This window comes from Artemia sp. Qi Xiang Cuo, chromosome 5 (assembly GCF_049724085.1).
Source record: "Artemia sp. Qi Xiang Cuo chromosome 5, ASM4972408v1, whole genome shotgun sequence".
Taxonomy (NCBI): domain Eukaryota; kingdom Metazoa; phylum Arthropoda; class Branchiopoda; order Anostraca; family Artemiidae; genus Artemia; species Artemia sp. Qi Xiang Cuo.
In genome coordinates this window covers 46,559,395-46,584,616 of record NC_142798.1, presented here as the reverse complement: position 1 = coordinate 46,584,616, position 25,222 = coordinate 46,559,395, and the positions used below count along the sequence as shown (strand labels likewise).

General features: G+C 35.6%; 2 protein-coding genes across 3 annotated transcripts in view; both read right to left on the bottom strand.

Moving 5' to 3' along the window:
- Positions 1–25,222, bottom strand: part of Git (ARF GTPase-activating protein GIT1) — a 497,129-nt gene that overhangs the window by 359,446 nt on the left and 112,461 nt on the right. The window lies entirely within an intron of this gene.
- The window catches only part of E(Pc) (Enhancer of Polycomb), a 61,355-nt gene that overhangs the window by 29,119 nt on the left and 7,014 nt on the right, over positions 1–25,222 (bottom strand). For both annotated transcript variants that reach the window (XM_089089649.1, XM_089089650.1), the window contains exons 2-5: positions 22,257–22,395; positions 9,788–9,888; positions 1,891–2,034; positions 841–963 (exon numbers count right to left, since the gene is read on the bottom strand). In XM_089089649.1, coding sequence (XP_088945775.1) covers positions 841–963; positions 1,891–2,034; positions 9,788–9,888; positions 22,257–22,395 — 507 coding nt within the window. The remainder of the gene's footprint in view (positions 1–840; positions 964–1,890; positions 2,035–9,787; positions 9,889–22,256; positions 22,396–25,222) is intronic.

The following is a 25,222-nucleotide window of genomic DNA, read 5'->3' as shown; positions in this document are numbered from 1 at the left end:
ATGTGTGACTTGAAAAAGTACCCCCCTTGCCATGCCCAAACGATGCCCCTGCCCTGGAACACGTATTTTCGCAGAAACTTTCTCAAAATGCCTTTGAAACCAACTCGAGACTTCGCAACCTACTTGTAATTCCTAAAACCATCTAATAATAACATTGCACTACTAATAACCGATTTTTATACATGTATTGGAATAAATTAATTTAAAATTATATTCTTTAAAATTTAGGGTTACAAAGGTGAAGCCAAGTTTCGCGTTCAAGAGAAATCTGACTTGTCTACCCTTGAAAAAGTCGAATGTTGCTTATGTTTATAGTTGTTCAAATGTTCTCCGGAGCACTCGTATCTCGGTCTAGGTTTTTACAATGGTTGATATAGGGAACGATCATACTGTCTATTATTTATATTCTGTGATCTTAATGCACTATTAGACTACCCCTGAAATCCTGCAAATGCAACCAGTGTATTAAAATCCATAGAATCTTTCCCGCTTGCGTAATTTATTTTTGAAAAAAACTGCGAGATGTACCCTTTCGTTCCATGCATATTTCTCTGAAATGGCCACGAAAACATTTTACAGATCCCATCTCATTGCCACCAACACAATTTTCCAAATAGAATTAGAAAACTGTGACCTAACAGCCTTTTTTTTAATAGCATTCCCTTTAATCAGGAATTTGCATTTAGATGTAAAACAAAGAAAATGAACGTGAATTCATTGATTACAGTGGATTGTGCCATTGTATAAAACCTTAGAACATCATTAAACAAACACGTCATTTATCATCAACACCTAAACTCTTTCTAATGATTAAGTGGGCTGAAAAAGAAAAAAACTCACTTCATCATTTTTTCGATTCCGACGGGTAGTCATTCTTTCCACTCGCCTCCGGAATGCCACATAGGGGTTGTTATTTGATCCAGCTCCTTTGTCAGTCTTAATTTGAGGTATAAAAGATTGTTGCTAAAAACAAAATAGAAATATCAATACTTGGATGTTTAAGTAGGCCTAGTCTGCAAAAGAATAGATGATTTGAATAATGTGAACGCATTTTTTCTTTATTTTAAAAACAGAATTATATTTAATGCGCCATTCTAATTGACGTAAAAAAAGAAAAAAAATTCCACTGAAGAACGGACTCAAATTGGAGTAACTATATCCAAAGATAGTATATTATTTTCCTTTAAAAAGGTGTCAAAATTTTGACTTAGACCCTAATAATCCCTAATGTAATTATCTTTAACCTTAGCATTTTTTTGGGGTCGAGGTAATTGGACTTTGTGACCTGAGCCTCGAATCAGTTTGGTACATCCTCCCACATCAATATTGATAATGACGATTATTTTCGGTGGATGACCAATAGATTTGTTTGCTTACTTTATCAAGAAAATCAAGTTAATGGTAGTTAACATTTGACTGATTATCAAAATAAAATCAATGGGTTCGCATTATGTAAGATCCAATAAAACATGAGTTGCTAGGGGAGCACAAAACTTATCATCAAACAATAATATAACATAGAAACAATCAACGTCAAGAAAACTACGAATAAATGAGCGATGATAATAAAACATAGCTACTACATCGACTTTTACGAGTCTAAAACAACAATAGGATTTATGGTTTCCATTGAATTGTCATTGAACACAACAGAAATAGGACCAAAGTTTTGGTAACTTTGTAAACCGAGCAGAAAAAAAAAGTTTGAGCTTGATGACAAAGTTACTCTTTAGGTCTAAAAAGAGAGATAAGAAACGAAAAAAAAAGTCAAAACTACACAAAGTATAGACTATAATATATTCTGTTGATCAAATATTAAAGCATTTAGTCTCTATTTTCAATAATCTAGCTGCTATTTAAGAATAGAAAAAAGGAAGGGAATGTATTTACCGTTGTTATTCTTTTTTGCAGCCAATAATCATAGACAGCAGTGACAATGCTGACGTCTACTCCCTTAAGAATTGACTTCGCATCATTTAATGTTATTGCAGTTGTACCACAGGATCTTTCAAATTTGTCTATGATGTCTTCAAACTGTAAAAAAAGGTAGTGAATTTTAGCTTAAATTCTATCTGCACACGTTGTTGCTAAGCAAAAAAAGAAGGGGGGGGGATTTTGGAGTGTTTCTAGAGCTTTATAAATACAAATGTGATAATTATGCATCTTAGATGCGATAATGTTCCTCAATTTTGGGACTAAGGAAAAACAAGTGCTTTCAGAGATGATTTCAGCCAGATTATTCCATGGCACAGAGAAGAATCAAAAATAGAAAAAGGAACTATTGAAGATTAAAAATTTTTCGTGCTCTTGAGAGAGTATAAATAAAAAAACAATTTTTTTTTAACTGAAAGTAAGGAACGACGTTAAAACTTAAAACGAACAGAAATTATTCCGTATATGAAAGGGGATGTCCCCTCCTTAACGCCTCGCTCTTTACGTTAAAGTTTTTTTTTGTTTAAAAAATAGAGTTGTGAGAAAGTCAAACTTTCGCGTAAAGAGCGAGGCGTTGAGGAGTGGACAGCCCGTATCATATACGGAATAATTTCTGTTCGTTTTAAGTTTTAACGTCGTTCCTAACTTTCAGTAAAAAAAAAACTTGTTTTTTTATTTAATTTTTGAACGTTTTTGAATGAATGCAGGTTTTGATCTTGGCTCATCGTACATAAATAATTAAAGCAAAATTTGTATATTAATTTTACTTTTATTTGGTTAAATGGCTTTCTCGAAACTTGTTCAATTTTATTTACAAACGTTTTTATTAGTAATAAATATACGTAACTTACGAATTAACTTACGTAACGAATTTTTACATTCATAGATTTTTAATACGCATATTAGGGGGTTCGCCCCCTAGTCAATATATTGCTCTTTAAGCTAAAGTTCAAATTTTTTTCCCATTCTTTGAAAATGATCGCTTTACAAAAAAGGCCATTAATTAGAATAAATAGCTCTTATGAAAGTACTAAAAAATCTTTGGCTTAAAGAGGGAGGTATTGACAAGGGGGTGAACCCAATCATATATGTAATATTTTCTGTCCGTTTTAAGTTTTGATGTTGCAGTTGAAAAGTTGTTTTTTTTATATTTAATTTCTGATCTTTTTTTAAATAATGCTGGGAAATCCGGCGTCCCCTCCAAAGCAATGTCTTATCCCTCATGAAAACTTCCTTCATGGAAACATCCTCCCGCATAACCTCCGACCCCCACCCCCACTACCAGAAAAAATCCCCCCTGAAAACGTCTGTATACTTCCCAATAACCAATACTATATGTTAACATTGGGTAAAGTTCATAACTTTCAGCCCTCCCCCCGAGAACTTTGGGGGATTAAGTCATCCTAAAAGACATACTTATCATATTTTCGAACATGCTGGACAAAATGACTATCTCAAACTTTTGATCGGGCGACTTTGGGAAAAAAATGAGCTTGGGAGTAAGCATGGGCACTGTTTCTGTTTTCTGTTTCTGTTCTGTTTTTAAAGTACCTGTTTCTGTTCTGTTCTTACAAAAAAAAACAGAAACAGAACAAAAACAGATGACCTGTTTTTTATTTACCTGTTCTGTTCTGTTTCGGTTTTTATAATAACTATTTTGTCCTGTTTCTTTTTTTGTTCTAAATGTTTTTCTTCTGTTCTTGATTATAATTTATTGATTCGAGAATGATATATTAAGAAATTTCAAACTTATAAAAGTGTTTTAAATAGTAATTTGAAATTTTGAAGAAGCGTGGTTACGCCTCATACAGTTTTTGGAATTGGAGCATTAATATAAAGTAGAAGTAAGTAAAATGATGGCACTCAGTGTGTCTACCATATCATATGTGCTGCTAGATTGTTTAAGCTACGTAAAATTGGGGCTTAGGAGTCAGATGAGAGTAGGTAGGTGTGTATATAGGAGAACGGTAAAGGTGCAGTTTTGTTCCACTAAAACAACTTATTTTTTAGTGTATATTATTCAGTCAATTGAGCAGCAAAGCTGCATAGATACTGTCTAGGTGAAGCAGGATTCAAACAAATCACTAATTGGTAGGGCCTCTGTATCCTACATTACATGGGATGTGATCTGCACCTTTAACCAGGAAAACTTTAATTCAACGGTTCTTAAGGAATTTATGCTGCTAGATAACAGGGATTTGCTATGATTACCATACTAGTCTACACATAATAAACACATATTATTAATTGCAAATTTTCTTAAACGATTAATCAGAGAGGAGTATAAATGTATTGAAGTCTTGTCGAGAAGAAATGAAAGTTTTTGCTGGCACGTTTTATTGCATCTACATAACAACATATACTTTTTCAATATGCCAAATATACTTTTTCTACCATCTCTAAATATAATCAATAGAAACCCTTTCAGGGAAAAGCCTAGAGTTGAAACAGTGGCCTAACTAGCTGATTCTGGCCTAGCAGGCCAAAGTCTTAAAAAATGCTGATACACTTTTCTGTAGAATAACACATCTTCCTGTGAACACGGTAATTTTTGCCATACAGCACAATAAATTTAAAAAAAATGTCACTAAGCAGTTTATTATTTATTATATCTGTATCTTAAATATTTATTATATACAAATAAAGTCCAGTAAAAAATACCAGGATATGTTATGATTTATTAAAAATAAGAGCCCTACTGGGCCATGGTTAATATTCAATGTACTTCAAAAATAATCTTAAAATGCTGTATATTATAGTACTGTACTGCAAATTGTCTAAATTTTTAGAGAACCGTAGTTAGGAGCTGTTATTTTGCTTTTATTTGCTGACAGGTTTTCTTGGCTTACTGCGCAAACAAAACGGCTCAGGGGGAAATTGACCCCTTTCCCCCTAATTACGCTACTGAGGTGGAAGAGGTCAGATATTTGGCTGAAGGTGCAATTTTCAAAATGGTAGGCTACTGGAAGGTGCTTCTAGTTTTGTGAAAAATTCTAAAATCAACCTTTGTTTTAAGACAAGCATGATGTCATTTTCTGATGACGACTTGGATGTTCCAAGACATCTCTCTGGGCACCCTACGGAAAAGGAAGCAAAGGAAGTATTAGGTGCAACTTCCGAAGAGCGTTTCTAAAGACTAAGGGAGTCTCTGCCATGACATTTATATATTATCTTAAAAGGAAGCACACAATTGATATGCACAAAGATAAAGTATACGCGGCTGGTGCAGAAAATAACAAACCCAAACCAACTAAAAAAATATATCAAGTCAGGCTGCTTCCATTGAGAAAGCTCCAGATAGTAAGGCAAGTGACACAAAGGGCAATGGATTAGTGAAATCTGGAATAAGAAGAGCAGAGATACGATGGTTTTTTTTTTACTTCCAATCGATCAAAACAAATTGGTATGCGGATGCTCTGCTGCAAAACCCTGATGAAGGACAAAGTGCCACTGTCTACGTTTGATAAGCCAGGTATGAAACAGCTTATTTAAAAAACGACAACAGGGGGCTTGAAGGCACAATTTGGGGGAACCATCCATCGTCACATAAGTTTTCCTGCCAGAAAAAAGGAAGGTCAAAGGGCGGCTTTAAGACCTGCCACTCAGACTAGCTTGGCGTTTCACTGCAGACCTGGAAAAGGATTTGGACTTATATGTATAGCTACCTATTAACACAAGAAAATGAGCCATTAGCACAGGTTGTACCACTATCTTTCACATTTCAAGAGGTATAAGCATTCTCATAAAACAACTAACATCTTCTCAGAAATCCAAGTTGTAATCAGGAAGTTTTCAATGACAGATGAGATGTTCCACGTTGTGACTGATTCTGGGAACAATGTCACCAAAGCCTGTAGGATATAAGCCCTTTCCTGAACTTCATGTTCTGAACATTGTCTTCATTTATCTGTTACACGCGTTCTTGGATTCTGGTCCACTCGAAGCATAGCCAATGACATCCCTGTAGAAGATTGCTTGGAATCCTTTGATGAAGTCGAAGATGTCGATCCAACCGTTAAAAACGATTCAGACGGTCTTTCTGTTCCTTGTTCTGAAAACTCTGGAAATGAAGATACGCTTGCTGAAGAATCTGAATAAACTGATGCAGTGTCTAAAGAAGAGAGTGATCAAAGTAATGGAGAAAAAGGGTGGGGAGCTGGGAGTTTGTCAAAAAATGAGGTTGCAACACAGGCTATCCGATCCGAAAACATGTTACACTTGCTCAAACATTGATAGTCGAGGTTGTCACTACCCCTTTTCCTTTGGGAATGGACCATGAAAACGTACCTAAATAATCAAAAGCATGCCAACTCGTATTCTTAAAACGAAAGTTCGACGTAGTAACACTTTCTATAATGAAGCAAGTGCATGGGTTGGAGAAAGTATTTTCTGCCACAAAGCGAAAGAAATTTTCGAAACAAGTTATCAAAAAGTGCAAATGTTTATATATTGCATCCCTTTGAAAATCTATTAAGAGAAGAGAATGCCTAAAGAAAGTATTGTGTAGCAAAGGGTCTAAGTTTCTTTGAAATTCAGAATTTAAGAAATTTCATTTTACATATTTACTAAAGAATGAATTCGGTGGAGGGCCTAGAACATTATTTTCTAGCGCAAAGTGCCGTAAAAATATACAAAGTACCCTTAATCTAGGAATTTTCCTATTGATTTGTGTTTCCCATAGATTGGGTAGGAAATAATAATCTTAAAAAGATGTTTTAAGCTGCGAGGCAACGAAAATTTTTGACTTGGGGGTAAGACGTGTCATTTTCCCGTGCATTTTTCTTCTTTCATGCATTGTTTCAAATGGCTTCCAAACATCAGGATGGGAGAAGGGGAAAGCATGGTCTGAGGAAGGAGACTGTCCCCCGCCAAAGCAACTATGGGCTCTGCTTAAACATTAATAACTCTTAGCTGACTGCGCAATTTGACGACGAAAATTATTTTATTTTCAGCATCAAATTATTAGTATGCATTTCCGGGAAATTCGAGGTGATTCTATATATACATAAAAGCGCATTTTTGGAAAAAAGGAACGGGAAAATGGAAGAAAAAAACTATAAAAAAGGATGGCGATGTTGTGTGCATACAGTTTTTCGCCCCTTTATTGAAAAACTGTTCTTTTTGGCGGAAAATGCTGCAATAGTACTAATAATAAACCGAAACTTATCATTTACAATTTTTTTCTTCTTTGAGCCATCGGTGTTCGAAAACAGCTGTTTAAACAGCTGTTGTCTTTCTTAACGAAAACACCTGCTTTCTGCTTTTACCAATAACAGAACAGAAACACAAACAGGTCTTCTGTTTTTTTGTTGACCTGTTCTGTTTCATTCAAGCCCTGTTTATTTTTTTCCTGTTTCTTCAGAAAAACAGAACAGTGCCCATGCTTACTTGGGAGGGGGCCTAGTTGCCCTCCATTTTATTTGGTCACTTAAAAAGGGCACTAGAACTTTTAATTTCCATTCTAATGAGCCCTCCCACGATATTCTAGGACACTGGGTCGATACGATCACCCCTGAAAAAAAAATAAATAAATAAATAAACACGCATCTGTGATCTCTCTTCTGGCAAAAAAATGCAAAATTACACATTTTTGTAGATAGGAACTTGAATCCTCTACAGTAGGGTTCTCTGATACACTGAATCTGATGGTGTGATTTTCATTAATATTCTATGGCTTTTAGGGGGTGTTTTCCCCTTTTTTGAAAAATCAGGCAAATATTTTCAGGCTCGTAACGTTTGATGGGTAAGACTAAACTTGATGAAACCTATATATTGTAAACCAGCATTAAAATCTGATTCTTTTGATGTATCTATAGATATCAAAATACCGTTTTCTAGAGTTTCGGTTACCATTGAGCCGAGTCGCTCCTTACTTACAGTTCGTTACTACCACAAACTGTTTGAAAGAAAAGTTAATAAAATATTGGCTTAAATTCTATTGTTGCTAAGCAAAATAAGAGAAAAAGGAAGGGGGATTTTGGGAGTATTTTTCCTAAAGCCTAGGAATTCCAATTGTGATAACTAACACCCGCAAATATAGTATTTTTGAATAATTTTTGAGGCTGAAGATTAACAAGCCCTTTTAGAGAGGAGTTCAGTCAGATTATTCTACAATGTGGAATAAGTAACTATTTCTGATTTTGAATTTTCCGTACTCTTTAAACAATAGGAACTCCGGAATTTCGTTTTCTGTAATATTTCAAATGACATCACATAACAACGTTAATAGCAAATGGAATAAACTTATTCGTGTCCAACTGCATTTTCATATTAGACGCGAAACTGAGCAATCTGAGGCGAGAACTAAAATTTGTTGGTGTTACTGAAAAAACAAATTCGGAACCTTTGGATCGAATTAAAAAGCAAAGGTATAAAAAATATGTATGTAATTTGTTGCTGAAACTCATAATTTCTATATACATTTTTTTTAGGGAGGAGGGTGGGTGGGTGGGGGGGGGTGTTTCATAATGTAATCAAAACGTAGAAATATTGGAAAGCAGTAAATTGCACTAATACAAATTGTTTTGTAACAGATCTGAATCTTTATTCCGTTATACCTGTATATTGTTGACAAATAACCCCCCCCCCCAAAACCTAAATGATTTGTAATGGAGAAGCCTAAGAAGGGTGCCAGCACGAGTAGGAACAGCATTCCCAGGAGTTTCTTGAGAGTCAGCACGTTCTACCTGATATTGTGAACTAGCTTTAAAAACATTTAAGGAAAAATCTCAACCACATGAATCAGAATTTTAGTGTGTCTATTTGTCCTTGGGCTGAAACAGAATTAACACAACCTATCTATTGTTGATCTATTGTTGAAAAAGTAATTTTAATGGTGCAATACTAGAAAAAAAGATTCTAAACAAACAATGGAATGAACAATAAATAAAAAGCAGCCCTTGTACAGTGTGCAGGGCCAGAAACAATTATTCTTCGAACATTTACGTACTGAAGAGTATACATAAAAAAAAAATAATCTCGAAATCATTATGAGAACACAGGCTGTCTGTGGTTTCCCTTGCTCAGGAAATTTAGGGGATATAGAATTTTTTTTTACTCAGGCAGGAAGGAATGGGTACATAGACATGGAGTAGGGCTTATGATGAATAAGGAAGCTGCTAAGTCCTATTTGGGTTGAGAAGGTATTAATAATAGAACGTTAATAGTTCATTTTATGACTAAAAAGTGCATAGTAACAGTCATAGTAGTAAATGCCTTTGAAGAACCGACTGAAAGAGATAGTAGTGACTCAGATGAATTTTAGTTAGCTACAAGAATAAACAGACAGGGTTCCAGGTAGAGATAGGATGTTTTTATTATGAGATTTTTACGCCCAGTCGGGTAGAAATATTATAGATGGTGTCCTATTCTAGGTAAATTTTATGTAGGAAAAGAAAACAGAAATGGGTACCGACTGTTGCAAAGAAGGTATCAAGTGGAGGCCATAGATAAAATTATTGGGAACCTGGAAGATGCAGCAAGACGGCATAATAGTAAAATATTGTACTAGCATGTTAATAAACTGAAAGAGAGTAGTTAATCTGGACTTGTACCAGTTAAAGATAAGAACAGGGACATAATTAATGATAAGAAGAGTTAAAGAGAGATGGGCAGAACATTTTGAGAATGCGCTTGGTGTTGAGTTGTTAGTGGTAGTAGTAGCACAAATGAATTTTTAATATAATGGAGCTACCAGAGGCCCTTTCCATCAAGACGAACGCCCAAAAAACTTTCCCAAAGCATTCAAATTTCAACATATATTAATATGCATTTTTTGGGGGGTAATTTTTCTTCACCAATGAGCATATATACCTTATACATTTGAAAAGATAAAATGGAACGAAAACAAAGATACCTGCAATGGTGTTATTTTTAATTTTCCTTCCTGTTGAGATAACCATTCTTCATCAGATGAATCAATATCATATTCAGGAATATCACCTTGCATGGTAAATGCTAAAAGAAAAAGTAATTGTGAATATCCAATAAATACCACGATCCAGCACTGCATACTATATTACAAGAGAGAGCAAGGGATGGAGAGGAAGAGAAGGAGCAATGAACGTATAGTCAGAGAAGAAAGAAAAGAGAAAAGAAATTTAAGCAATTCAAAATTTAAGGTCCACTTAGCCCCCCAGCCCTCCCTAAGTTTTAATCCGATCCCGTTCCCAAAACATTGCACACAGTGGCATCGTTGAGGGAGGGGTGGCAGCCCCCCCCCCCATAATTTAAAAAAAATACAATTTATTATGTAGTCTAGCTTTAAAACTGTTGCTCGTTTTAAGTGTAAAAACTTACTCTTTACTCTGAGCAGAATTTTTTTTTCAATTAATCCATGGTCGTTTTTAGCTTAAGGAAAACGAGAAAAATAGTGGTCCATTACACTTCATAATATGTTCCACATTAATATTTTCCCAAATATACTGCCTTTGAAACCTTATCATCAAGTAAAAATGCGAGCCTAGTTAATTGAAAAATGTTCTGAGTTTCCTGCTTCGCCACGGTTGCTCAGTTCAATTTTTTTCCATGACATTTCTGGTGTTGATACCGTACTCCCTAAAATCTATCAGTTCAAAATTAGATTCTCTTGTTTGAAAACTTTCAAAAGTGGAAACGGATACAATCTCTACTCTGCAAATAAGACAGAAATGGAATCATTGAAGAAAAGGAAGGTAGATATATAGTGAATACAACTTCCTGAATGAAAAAGAAATCATTGAAAAAGAAAATAAGACTTAGTGCTTTTTATAATGATATTCGTACTATCAAATCCGTACTGATATATTTTCCGTACAATCGTACTGATCAATCCGTACGTATATTCAAACTGATAGGTCAAATCAGTTGTAGTTTGGTCATGGAATTTGGTAGAGGGAGATCCATTCCAGGAACCATTTATTTATTTTTAACTTTCATTTCCAGCATTTAATTGAAACTCCGATTCTCTTATTTGTCATTGAAAAGTCCAATAAGCACTGATAACGTCCTATTCTTTGCGTTTTAGATTCACATACTAGTTCACAAATGTAGGACTGCCTCTATGTACAAAACTATAATGCCTTCTTGCTATTTTTGCTTTTCTAAATATTTCTTTTAACCATCTCCAAAAAAAAGGATTGACATAAATGTGCTAAGAATTATGGGTGAAATTAGTCGCATTTCAAACCAAGCCAGCACTACTTGTGGGACATTTATCTCTGCATCAGCATGCTATGCGAAATGTCTGCTGAGATAAGAATAAAAGGAATTTAAACAAAATATGAATATTTTTCTCACAATTTAGAAATCCTGTGTGCACGTATAAGCGGTACCAGCCCATTCTCTTTTTCTATTGTTATCAGTTTTATCATGTAGCACTAGGAGATTGAGCTTTGCTTGTGAAAAAAAAAAAATCACAAAAAATCATAAATAGTATCTCAGTAAACCACGTAGGCTATATTAAAAGTTTAGTACAACAAATTAAATCTTAAGAGTCAAAATCCATTCAAAATTATGAGCAAACGAATAGCACGATACCCGGGGATAAAGAGTGTGGAACTCTTTAGAGAGCAAGTGATGTCCCATAACAGGCCAAACCAATTCATTTGGAAATTGTTCATGCAGGAATGCAATTTGACTAAGCAGGCAGCAGCCCCCAAGTAAATCATCTTTGTTGGCTACTTTTCCTGTTGGATAATGGAGGACTCTACAATGAATACATACAGAGTTGAGCAGTCCCAATGACTTGCAAATAGCACCTGCGTAGTTTACGGCATCTTTGCAGGTTTTTACTGGATTTTATGCAACAATCTGTTGGCATCGAATAATGCGACGGTGTTATTGTTGTAACATAATATTTTTTTCGTTACTTGTGTACATAATGGTACACACTCACAAAGTGAAGGTTAATCCTAATGAAATATACCAAAATATAATACTTCTATTATTCTGAATATTATGAAGTAAGAATTGTTTTATAACTTTACGCTGTCCAAATTATTTACCCTCGCTCCCTAAAGTGCAAATATATAGCCCAAACTACACAAGTTCAATGTATTCTGTCACCCGTCACTTGTTTTCCACAGAACGTAAGCTAATTGTCTCTTAAAAAAGACAGATAAAACCGGTTTGTTCTCGAATGTCTACCATTCTGTACACAACTACTTCTTTTTTCTTTTGCACTTTCATTTTTGACTCGTTCTGATTCTCGCTGTCCTTTAACAGCACAGCTTCTTTTTCTTCACTCTTATTTTTGACACTCTTGATACTTGCTTTAGCGTATCTGCCCAACCTACAATTCTTTGTTGTTTACTTTCATCTTTGGCAAATTCTGATTCCTGCTGTTGCTTGTAATTCTCGCTGCTGATTATCTTCTAACTGCATACTTCTTTGTTCTCGCGGTCGTATATCTTCTAACCACATTTCTCTGTTCTTAATTTTCGTTTTGATTCTATCTGATCCTCATTGTCGATGTCTTGCAACCGCATGTTTTTCTTCACTTTCGTTTTTGAGTCGTTGTGATTCTCGCTACAATTTATCTTTTAAAGCATATTTCTATATTCTTCCAGTTCGTTTTTGTCTTGTTATAATTGTTGGTTTTGCTAATATTTTAACTACAGATCTCATTTATTTTATTTTCGTTTATCATTGCTTAGGACATTTGTTCAGGGACTTTTGCCTTAGTTGCTTTGACTGGTCTTGTCACTTTTGATGGTCTAGGTCAGTGGTTCTCGAACTGTGGTACGCGTCCCCACATGGGGGTACGCAACAATTTATAGGTAGTACGCGACCGGCCAAAAAAAAAAAAAAAAAAAAAAACAACCCTTTAAGTCTAGAACTGACAATTTTACTTATATTCTAGCTATAGTTTACTTAGTACCGGTAACAGAGAAGAGGTATCTAAAATGTATTGTGGGTAAAAATGGTTTTAGTGTCTAAATATGTTTGAAAACCACTGGTCTAGGTTTTTCATTGTTATCCGTCGTACATTTTTGTTTCTCAGGTCGTTCTCTTGATCTTATCTCATTTGATGGTCCAGTTTTTTTTTTTTTGAGCTTACAGTTTTGTCCTCTTTTTTTTTCTTTTTTTTGTACTCATTTTGTGCTAACGGTACTTTACGTTTCTGTCCCCTAGATATTATGAAACTGCTGAAAATGCCTTTTAAATTTATATCACCGAAAACAGGCCCATGAATTTATATGTTTCTCAATTTTTGTTCTGCAAATGCTTCTAAAACGGTTTTGAAATCTATCTTCCTTGTGTCTTCACGTTCAGTCAACATGATTGTTAAAATAATTAGTATATACTGATATTGTTGATAAAAAAAAAAAACTACGACCACATAGTTTTTCAGTGGTTTTAGCCTGGAAAATGATCTCTCTCCAAAAGCAACGCTTACTGGAATTGTTAAGAACAATTTACAATTTCGAAAATCAATTGTTCATTTTGACGGCAGCGCGGGACCCTTTCAAACGCGTGGCCCGATTGGGGCCAATCGTTTCAATCGCCCTTTTCCCGGCCCTGACTATTGTGGCCTGCAGCAGCTCATTGCTGACAAATCTAGTAAAGGCCAAGCACCAACACTTAAATTTATGACTGTTTAATGTGTGTTTATTGTTTATAATGTATTGCGTAATGTTTTTAAATTCACCAAGTAGCGTATTTGCCAGATAGTTACTTTTCTTCACTACCGCTTGAATAGCATCTACTTCAATAGCACCCCCTCTTGCCCCCCAATAAACAATACTGTAGTTATGCCCCTGATTGCACATATCCTATATTGATAACCTAGGTACACTTAGTGTCTTTTAATTTACCTCGCAAGTTCATCGTGAAAAAGTACCAGGGGCTCATAATGCAAAACTTTTATGCAGATAGCTGACAGAACTTTCTTAAAATTAACTTAATTTCTTGGCTGTTTTAAGGCTTACATGGCGCAAGGACTTCTCAGGTCAGCCAGAGATACGTTATTTATGAGCCAGTTCATGGGCGTCATGGATCAGTAAGTCATTTGGTCATAGATAATCGCCAAGAAAATCCTTCTGGTCCAGGTTCATTGACAATACTAGCCCAATGAACCCCAAGAGACTCAGAATATCATAGCACCCTCGTCACTGAACAATAATCTTTGGTAAAGCCACTGAGCAACTAGAATAGTACGCATTTTGAGCATAAATTATATTGAAGCATTGTAGGCCTACTTGTATTATTTTTCAAGCAATGGCATTATTGCCAGAGCTAGCTGTAGCCAAGGATTATTAATAATTACTGTCTTGAGCAGCTATAGAATTCATCTTAAAGAAAATACATGAAAAAAGGGCCCTTTGCGCGACCCCATTTTTGGTGGATGTTGTTTTTTGGGCGGCGGGGGGCGGGGAGTCCATAAACAATCGACTCGGGAAAATAATTTTCAAGCCTATTGGAAAGAAAGTTTCCTAGTCCTTTTTTTGTGGGGTTCACCCCAAAATGAAATTTGTACAATTATAGGGTTCCTTTGGACCCCGGGCTTATGGTTGTATATTATAAACCGGCCAAACATAAAAAAATTTCAGCCTGCCCCCCTCTCCCAGAATGCCCAATATTTTTTGCTGAACTAGTACTTTTTCTTTTCAATTATTTTCTTCGTGTACTGGGGCTCTCTTTGCCCTTAGACTAGAGGATACAAGTTTCGAGCCATTCGGTAAAATACACACTTTTTGTTCCTTTTTCCAATTAGTCATTTCCTTTTTTTTAGCCTACATTGTGATCCCTTTGCCCCATGGGTTTTCAGATACAAGTTTTTAAGTTGGTCCAGGAAAAATAAATTTTCCCCCCTTTTTTTGGGAGTGCCATCGTTTTTTATCTGTCAGTTTGATTGTGTACTGGGGATCCCACGTTGCAAGAACTTCAGAATTTAAGTTTCGAAACTGATCCAGCATATAAAATTTATTAATCTGCCAAAAAACAAAACGAAAAAAACAAACACCCACAAAACACACAGATTGTTTTGAAAAACACAATAAACAACAAATCGACAACCCCCCCCCCCCCCGCAAGGAAAAAATCAAACAAAACAAGCAAAAGACAAAAAAGAGACAAAAGTAAAAAAGGAGAAATAAAACATACACACAATAAAAAGGAAAAATACCTATCAGCCGCCAGTTGACTTCGCTGATACGGAAATGCGCTTTTCGCCATTTACAGGCCTCACTTTTTAGGGAGAGCGGACATGTACCCAAATTTATTATATTGGGTCCCCTTGGCCCAGAAACTTATGGAAGTAAGCTTCAAACCATCACCCCCTTCTCCCACGGCAAACAATTTGAAGTTGTCCCGGGGACTATGGGGGACCATGTCATTCCCAAAGGCAAGTTATTGAACCTTTCTTTTATGCTAAATAAAAGGGCTATACCAAAATTCTGATCGGATGTCTGAGGAAAAAGAGGGTGTTAGAGGAAGCTGGTTGCCCTTCAATTTTTGGTCACTTTAAAAGAGCACTAGAACTTTTTATTTCTGTTCAAATGAGCCCTCTCCCGATCCTATATTACCATGGTTTGATACGAGCATTCCTGGGGAGAGAGAAAAAGCAATCTGTGATCTTTCTTCTGACAAAAATACAAAATTCCACTCTGTAGACAGGAGTTAGAAACCTCAACAACAGGGTTCTCTGATATGCTGAATCTGATGGCGTGATTTTCATTAAGATCCCAGGACTTTTGGGGGTGTTTCGCTCTTTTTTGAAAATCAGGCAAATTTCCTCAGCCTCATAGCTTTTGATGGGTAACATTAAACTTAGAGTTTTAAATATTTGGAGTCAGCATAAAAGAGAATTCTTTTGATGCATCTCCGGTTATTAAAATTCCGTTTTATAGATTCAGTTAGCATTGGGCCGAGTTGCACCTTACTTACACGAACTGTTTCAAACGCAAAATTCAAACTCTTTTTGCCCCCTCCATTTCCCCCAAAAACATATTTTGGCCTATTTGAGGCATCATGAATCAATACAACAAATTATTTTCAATAGTTTTGTCTTCATTGAGGTCCCCTTGCCCCTGTCAACTGGCCCTATAAGCTTAAGCCAATCGGAGAGCATAAAACGTGTCGCCCAGTTTCAGGTGTCACATATCAATAGCCTACAACCAAACCAACATGCTTTGTTTTATTGAGGTCTACCTGGTCTGTAAGTTTCACGCCAATCATAGACGAAACAAATTTTAGCCCCATTTTTAGGCGTAACAAATCAACACAATAAAAATCATTTCCGAATTTGTGTTTTTTTTTTAAATCTAGTTTTCTTTCTTTAAATAAATTATGTCGCAATAACTTGCTCTATTGCCTTCTTTAAATAGTTCAGAGCTATGATTGGGAGTTATGAGTAATATCAGATTTGTATAAATAGTGGATAAAAAGTACTGCAACATGAACGTAAGTTATTTTCCACCGACGAAGAATTTTATAACTTGCATTTAAACAAAGCACATGAACCATCTAAGCATATATCAAGAGCAAACAAGACTTGACCATACATGCGATATATTGTATTGGATTACAGAGGAGACATAGAAAAATATTGCGGCCTGGTTTCTGACGTAACGAATCTATAAAAAAAAACGGCAACAATCTTTGAAATTTTCCCGCCATTAAAAAAAAAGCAATTTTGGCCTTTTTGGGCCCTATTTTCAGAGACGTGACCATGCTCCAAACTAATAATCTGTCGTACATTATGATCCACTAGGCCATGGGACTTTCGGCCCTAAATTTCTATTTATCCGGGAAAATAGTTTGTTGACCCCTTTTCGCGAAACCAACGTTTTTCTCGAGCATGGGATTCCTCCTGGCCCAAGGAGTTCCGGTTTTTGGGACACAATTTTGAGGGATACCTCTCCCCGAAACTTAAATTTTCCGTGAATTCGGCTCCCCTTAACCCAAAACTAAAAAGTTTTTGGTAATTCTTGTCTCCAACATAAATTTATTTTGTGCATATGCCCATGAGCTTAAAGGGAGTAATTTTCAAACCATTTGGGGAAAAAGTTGGTTGGCATTTCTAGGGGGGGGGGGCAATATTTCCACCTTCTCCTTTTCCTTGTGCATTGTGGTTCACATGGTGCCATGGCTTGAGGATAAAAGTTTCAAGCCAAACATCAAAGAAGTGTTGCCCCTTTTTCAACCCATTTTTGGAGAGCCGTGTCCCAAATACATTTTTGATACATTATGTCCCTCCTGGCCAAGCACATAATGACACAAGTTTGAATCTTATCAAGGGTAAAAAAAATTGATCCGACTCCGGTCCCCTAAACACCTTCCCCCTCCCAACAAGACATGTGTCCCTCTTCGTACAGGACGCACAAACCCTGAAAGCTCCGAGCCAATTGGATATCCAAGATCAAACATATCTACCTGTAAAATCCATCAGTAAGCAATTAGAAATTTGCCGGATCTACGGCCTTTACCCAAGGCGCTCGGACTGAGGAAGGGGTCATGTCACCTCCGAAGCCTTACCATAAAGCTTACTGACCCGAAAGGTCCTCTCTTATTGTAAAGTACATAGTTAATTTCGGATAATAATACTTTATTTTATAAAGCAAATATAATAAATGAGCTCTTTTCTTGGTGTTATGTTCTGAAAAAAGTCAAACTTGCAATATAAAAAGACAGGTTTCAGGGAAAGGTACCCCTACTTGTAATTAGGGCATCCTAGGTATGGTATTAAAAACAAAGAGTTAATTAAAAAAAACTTGTTAAAAAAACAAGAGCGACATTATAGCTTATAAGGATTACAAATTATTCTGTAAATGAGGGAGGGGTGGCGGGGGGGGGGGGGGGTCACCCTCCTTAGCCCTCGACTAGGGGTCTGAGATGTTCTGAATTTGATAGTGTGATTTTCCACAAAATCACTTTCCTTTTTGGGGCGTTTCTCCCTTTTCTAAAACGAGACACATTTAATGCTAATAACATTTCACGAGTAACTTTAAATTTCCTGCGTTTAACATAAAAATGAATCTCAGTATCCATCAGTAACGATAAGACAGTAAAAATAGAGTAAAGAAAAATGAAGAGGAAACGCCAGAACGCGACAAACTCGACTAGGGGTCTGAGATGTTCTGAATTTGGTAGTGTGATTTTCCACAAAATCACTTTCCTTTTTGGGGCGTTTCTCCCTTTTCTAAAACGAGACACATTTAATGCTAATAACATTTCACGAGTAACTTTAAATTTCCTGCGTTTAACATAAAAATGAATCTCAGTATCCATCAGTAACTATAAGACAATAAAAATAGAGTAAAGAAAAATGAAGAGGAAACGCCAGAACGCGACAAACTCATGAATATCTGAAATTAATACTCCATTCAAGGAAAAATAATCAAAATGAGAGTAAAAATAGAATGCAAAGGCAACGTGGATAAAAAATGACTCCTACATGTTGCTGACTATTTCTTTGTACATAGTATGTGCTAAGTGTAGACACTTGAAAAGCTTCTTCCTCCTGATCATGACCTCAGCAAAGAGATCTGGATACCACAGGGTGCTGATATCTGATGATTCGTTTCCCAGGGAAAGGCTAAGCAGGTATTTTGCAAACTTGAGGAACACACTACAGATTTTTATTTTTACACCTACAGTAAATATTTAACAGAGGTGTAACAGGGTTAAAATACAAGGGGTAGCAAAAGAATTATAAATTTGTACCAAATGCAGCAGTTATATAGATACTGGCAAGACAGAATTATCCCATACTGAGTAGCCTTGAGGTTAGACCCAAATAACAAATAAGGTGGATCACTGAAGCTATCGAAGTAGCTGCATTATTTTTTAGCATGAGGGTAACAGGCACTGACTTTCTGGCGACTGTTAAGAAGTATCATCTTGCTCTTGCTGTAGTTGAATTCTAGGCCTACGTTTGCACATTCCTTAGGCAAGACACTAAAATTACTCTCTATTTCACAAACAGATCTACTCGAATTCATAATCTCTTTAACATGAATAAGAGACGACTCAATCCCAAGGAAAATAAAACAAGTTTTCAATGGCTTCTGAGACTTAATGATAATGTTGTTATTAAAGAGTCAGTGATGATAAAGCCCCTTGGTAAATATCTTTTCTCTCACTGGTATATTTGGGATCAGCATGAAAAATATATTCGTTGAAGTAATCTTTTAGTCAGAATCTTTTTTTTATATTTGGTTTCTACTGGCACAGCTAGCTCTTTACTAACAGTTTGTTACCACAAAGGAAGTTCAAATTAGCACAGTTTAACGGCTTTAAACAGGTTAGAAAGTTTAAATAGGTTGTTATCATAAGCTGTAGTACAGTTTTAGTCTAACAATGCTTCAAGAACGGAGATCTACTCTAAAAAAGCGCACATCCTAAAAAAATCTCTTGACAGGGGTTGGCAGGCTGAATAACATGAATCAATGTTCAGGCTATTTCACAAATTTTGATGATGGTTCGTTTGAAAGAATGTTGTTATTAGAGGACATTCTCCCTATTGTTTTCATCTCTGGGTTGGGATGCACATGAATGTAAGCTTTCATTTTATATTTGGACTGTTTCTGCAAAAAAAGATAGGTGACCCCCCCCCCGTAGGCACCTATAATGCAGGCAATGCAACTCAAAAACAATTTCAGGACAGGCATTGGCGGGCTGAAATGAAAAGAAAGAATTTTCAGGTCATATTCCCAATTTTGATGATGGAATAACTTAATAGTCGTTTGAAATAACTTTGTTCTTAAAGGACACTCACCCCATTGGTGTCATACCTGGGTAGGGATGCACACAGATTTAATCTTCCATTTTATATTTATTTCTACACAAAAAAAAGAGAGGAACAGTCGCCCCTTAGGCAGATACAATGCAGACAAATCGATTCAATTTATACCCAATTCATTTCTCCAAGTGAAAGAAGAATCAACTTACCAAAACAAAACTGAAAAATAACTATGGACATAAAAACTGTGTAGTTTTCATCAAGCCGCTTTTGGGTAGTGCTGCCCACCTTTTTCTTAAATAGAATTTTCTTATTCTATTAGTGTTTTGTGGGTTACTCTTAAATTAATGAAAACATAATATATATATATATATATATATATATATATATATATATATATATATATATATATATATATATATATATATATGTATATATATATATATATATATATATATATATATATATATATATATATATATATATATATATATATATATATATATATATATATATATATATATATATATATATATATATATATATATATATATATATATATATATATATATATATATATATATATATATATATATATATATATATATATATATATATATATATATATATAAAATTGAATATATTTCTGTGTGTTGTAAGTATTTTCGAAGGCCATATTGCCTTTCTATGATGTACAAATAACAGTTCAATAGGGATAAATCCTTTTATTTGTCAGTGAAACAAACACACAATCTCTTGATATTTTGGTCACATATACAGTGATTGTCTTCAGCAGACAAACAACAGTTCATCTGCTGAAAGTGACTACCTAAAGCCTTGAAAATATTACCAACAGCTTAAAAAAAAAACAGAAGTCTATATGCATAAAAATGAATGTATGTCTGTGTTTCCTGTATGTATTACAACACCATCAATCCTATCACCCAGAAACTTTTAGAAATTGTTTAGTACACTTTTGCAAAGGTTTTAGATATAAACTTTGTTTCTACCCCCCCCCCAATGTCCTCTAAATCTTCTGAACACTTTCCACAATGACTGAAATTAGAGACCCCTGAACACAAATACTTGACAGTTACTTCCATTCACATTATTCACATTTTCTGAATGTTAGTTATCCAACAATGCCTGGGGGATAAGTTAATAATCCTAACTTATTTTTTGAAACATCTTTAAATTAAATATAGTTGTAATATTATATAACTTTCCATGAAGGGGGAGGAAGTTTTCCCAGGGAAATTTTTCAGGGGGGGGGGGATTTTCTTTCTTTTAAAATTGCAGCAATGCACAGCCGTTAATTTAAATTTACATAAAAATCAGTCTTCTGGCATGTCCATTGTAGTGATGGTATGCTGAATCAACAATTGGATTTAGAAGGATTGATGTTTTTCAGAATTAGAATTGGGAATACACTTCCAATTTTTGAAAAAATTTCACTGTGTATAAATTTTTAAAAAAAAAAAAAAAAAATTTAGGGGTGACGCCCTAAAGTCATCTAACTGTTATCAACAGCCTAAAAAAACTGACAAAAAAAACAAGCATTTTCAGAATGGTGGGTTTTATAAGAATCAAGATATCAAGGTGGTATTAATAAAAATTTGGCATCCTCCCATCACCAGCATACTGTTAATAAACTTCAATTCCTTAGTCTTGGCTACTAGCGAAAAAAGGTTTGATAAGTAATGAGATCCCTCCCCTGGTTTGATTAGTATATAAGGCAGTTCGTATTGCAGGATTTCTGTAAGGTACTAAAAGATATTACCAGTCTTGTAAAAATGGATCAATCTACGAAATTTAGACCAATTAATACTGGCACACAATCAAGGCCAGACTACCTAATAGACTGCATCAAATGGTTTCCAAGCAGAAACACAAACAGGGAAAGCTTGCACTTCCATTCAAACACAGATATTTTACTCCTTTTTTTTATATTGCTGGAAAGTTTATTCAGTTCACGAAAAAAAAAACTGGTTCTTAAACAAGACAGCATAGAAGCATGCAAATAAATCCCCCCCCTCTGTTGGGCCTATGCACCTTTACCAGGGAAATACAAGAAAAATTTGATCTAAAACAGATTTCAGATTGTTGACTAGGAAAAAACCTTTAGTTCTGTCAAACAATTTTGGCTTTACACCATGAACCAATATATATATTTTTTGGGAGAGAGGAGAGTGGAGGGATTTGAAGAAGTAGATAAACAGAAAATTTAATGGGAAAAATTCGAAATAATGAAGGGAACTTGTCAAATGTAGACTGAAGCCCCATTGTGGCTGATCCATGCATATACCCATGTGCACATGTAATGCAGGTTCAGGAATATTGCTTGCTAAACATTCTATCAGGACAAATCCCAAACTTACAGCTCCTAAATCACAACTTTAAGAGGGTTGAGGACTCGCATCTTTTTTGAGAGCTCCCCTTTATTTGCACCAAAAGAAACCAGATCCAACCAGCCCTTAACAAAATTTTATCTATGATGAAAAGGCAACATAATCTGAAAAGCCATTTGATATATTTTTTTTTTTTAATTATTGATATTTCTTAAAAGTGTTCAAGCATTTAAAAGCTTATAAACAATAAGACAAATAAAACGCTAGAATGGATTCTAAGTCATATGACAAACAAAATAAAGAAGATTACTTACGTTGCATATGAATAAGTTGCCTTGACATTTTGACTTTGTCTGGGTAACATCTTTTATATCTATCTTTATCCTGAACATTGAAAACTTCAGGGACTGGAATGGCTTGGCCAGCTGCTAAGGCTCGTTGTAAATGGTGTTCCTGATTTAAAAAACATGAAATGCTTAAGTAAACTTCACAAAAAAATTTAACAAGCTGGCATAAGTAATGATGTCTATGGGTCTAGCTGGAGAAGAGGTGGGTGGGGTGGGGAGGGGGAGGGGGGTAGACCTCCCACTGAAACTGAAATTTGTGTACAAAAAGGAATAATTTCTTTCTAAAGAAAGGTAGCTAGAAATTTCCAATGCTGTTTTCCCTATTTCCCAATACAAATCCTGGCTTTAGGCTTCCCACACTCTCCCCTGAAAGTGGTACAAAGGACTGTCTGCTGGAAATTGAAAAAAAAATAAAAATAAAAATGTGATCTAACCTCCAATAACACAATTATATCTATGTCAAAACTTTGCCAAGATATTACATGTATACAAAAAAAAAAAAAATTGTCATACCTCTGAACTTACTTCTATGCCCCCTGTATCAAATATGTGATCACAGCTACGGGACCTCTGCTGCTGGACGACAGGTCATGAAAGCAGAACAACAATACCCTACGTGCTAGCTTTAGCAATATTGATTCTCTTACAAACAAGCTTCTGGATATCCAAGTGCTCTTAAAAGAAGATGCAGATACTGCTGGGTTAGTGAAGATTCTGCCAAAATTTACTACAATTCCTGTTACCGAAAGTTCGTTGCAGATATCTGGATTTCAGTGCTTTACTAACCTGTGGCAGCCAAACTGCAGAAGAGGAGTTGGTGTCTATGTCAGATAAGGTTTCCAGGTTTTGTCTTATTAACCATCTAATTTTCAATGTACCCTGGGTGGAAAGTTTATGGCTTGATATTACTCTTTAAGAAAAAAACGTATTGGTATATATAGAAACCCTAATGCACCTGGTCTTGATGATTGTGAAATATCTCTCAAAACAATCATTGATGAAATGGCATCTTTAGTCTCACCAATGGTTGCATCTGATTTGACAATTATTGGTGACTCCCCTCAATCAGGTTGGTTGATGGTCTTGGTCATGCAGCATCAAGTAATGGAAATTCACCATTTGTGTCTTTTCTATCTGATAACTTCCTTCACTGAACAGTTGATAGGCCACCAAAGCATCATGGCAACCAGAATCTTTCCTTGTTGGATCTTGTAATTATGAGCAATCCATATTCCCTCATCAGAAAAGATTTTTTTTCTTCCAGTTGGCAACAGATGACATGAGCAGCAACATGATCAGGACCAAAAGATGGAAATAGCTATCATTCAGTACCAATCAACAGGAAGGCAGCAAAGGGGGAGACCAAAGAACACACTTTGCCAAACTACAAGAGGGAAATTCTCAACGTGAATACGTCCATGCAACCCCATTGGGAAGACAATATGGCAGCAGCCCATTTGAAGGACTGGCATCTCTTCATTCATGCCCTAAGTACCTCCAGAGGCGCAGGAGTATCAAAGGTCTAAGGGTAAGTTGGCAACAGCAACCACTCAGGCATCTTTTTTATGTGTTGAATAGTTGTCTGCAATCTAAACTTTGTCCTTAAACTTTCATTGACTATCAAGAAATACAGAGGGAAATAGCCTCAGTAAACTGGTCAGAATTAATCATTTCAGATATCAATGCATCATGAACAAATGCTAAGGAAGCCTATCAACTAAGAAGAAGCACTCCTGTGTCATCTATCAAAAACAGCCAAAAATACTTCCATTCATCACAAAGGATGCAAAGAGAACAATCAACAGGAAAGCCAGAGCCTGGAAAAGGTACAAAAATAAGAAAATACAGGAAAATTGGCAGACATATGTGAAAGCTCAGAACCTTGCCTTGGATACAATTAGGAAACTGAAGTCTGAACATGAGAAGATTGCCACAGATATCAAGGCAAACCCCAAATCCTTCTAGAGACACGTTTTTGTCAAAAATCCTAACTGCCAAACCACCATTCCTGACCTCAAAAAGAACAGCATAATCCACTCATCACCAGTAGACAGGGCTAATGTATGAATACCCAGTTTACCTCTGCTTTCACTATCCAATCTTGCCTGATTATCCCTGCAGTACCACCAGATTTAATATCTAATCCAATGCCTGAATTGTCAGTTTCTAAAGAAATAGTCTTAACAAGCCTTGATATACTTGATGTTAACAAATCCAAAGGATCAGATGGGATACACCCTAGGCTTCTCAAGGAGTGCTGAAATATTCTCAGTTCTCCCAGTGTAGACTTTTCCAGATGTCCCTACAAAATGGAGAACTACCTGTCAGATTGGAAAACATCCTATATCAAACCAATCCAAAAAAGGCCCCAAAAACCATGCAGAAAACTACTGTCCCATCAGTTGAAAAGGTACTTGAGAGCTTTGTCAACAGAGCTCAAATTCTGCACTTTGAAGCTAGCAACATTGTTACTTCCACTCAAAATGGCTTCAGATCTTTAATATCCATTGAGACTAACCTAATACAGACATATGAGTATGTCACACCATTGTTGGATAAAGATTTCCCTGTTGACATGGTACTCCTGGACCTCTCAAAAGCATTTTACAGGGTTTGTCATGAATTCCTGGTCACCAAACTAAAAGCAATTGCTGTTGATGATGTTATTCTCCAGTAGTACAGTGGATACAGAGTTTTCCTTTCAGAAAGAACACAAGTTGTAAGAGTTCCTGACTCTCAAGCTGTCCCCATTTCTCCTCATCTACAACTGTTTTAAGCAGCATTCCCCAGGGGACCATTCTTGGATCAAGTCTCTTCAACTTCTATACAAATAGTGCACCGAACCTTCTGTTGAGCCTCCTCATTCTTTATTTATTTATGAATAAAAAATATGGTAAGCCTTATCAAGCTTGTTGCACTAAACAATTATAAAA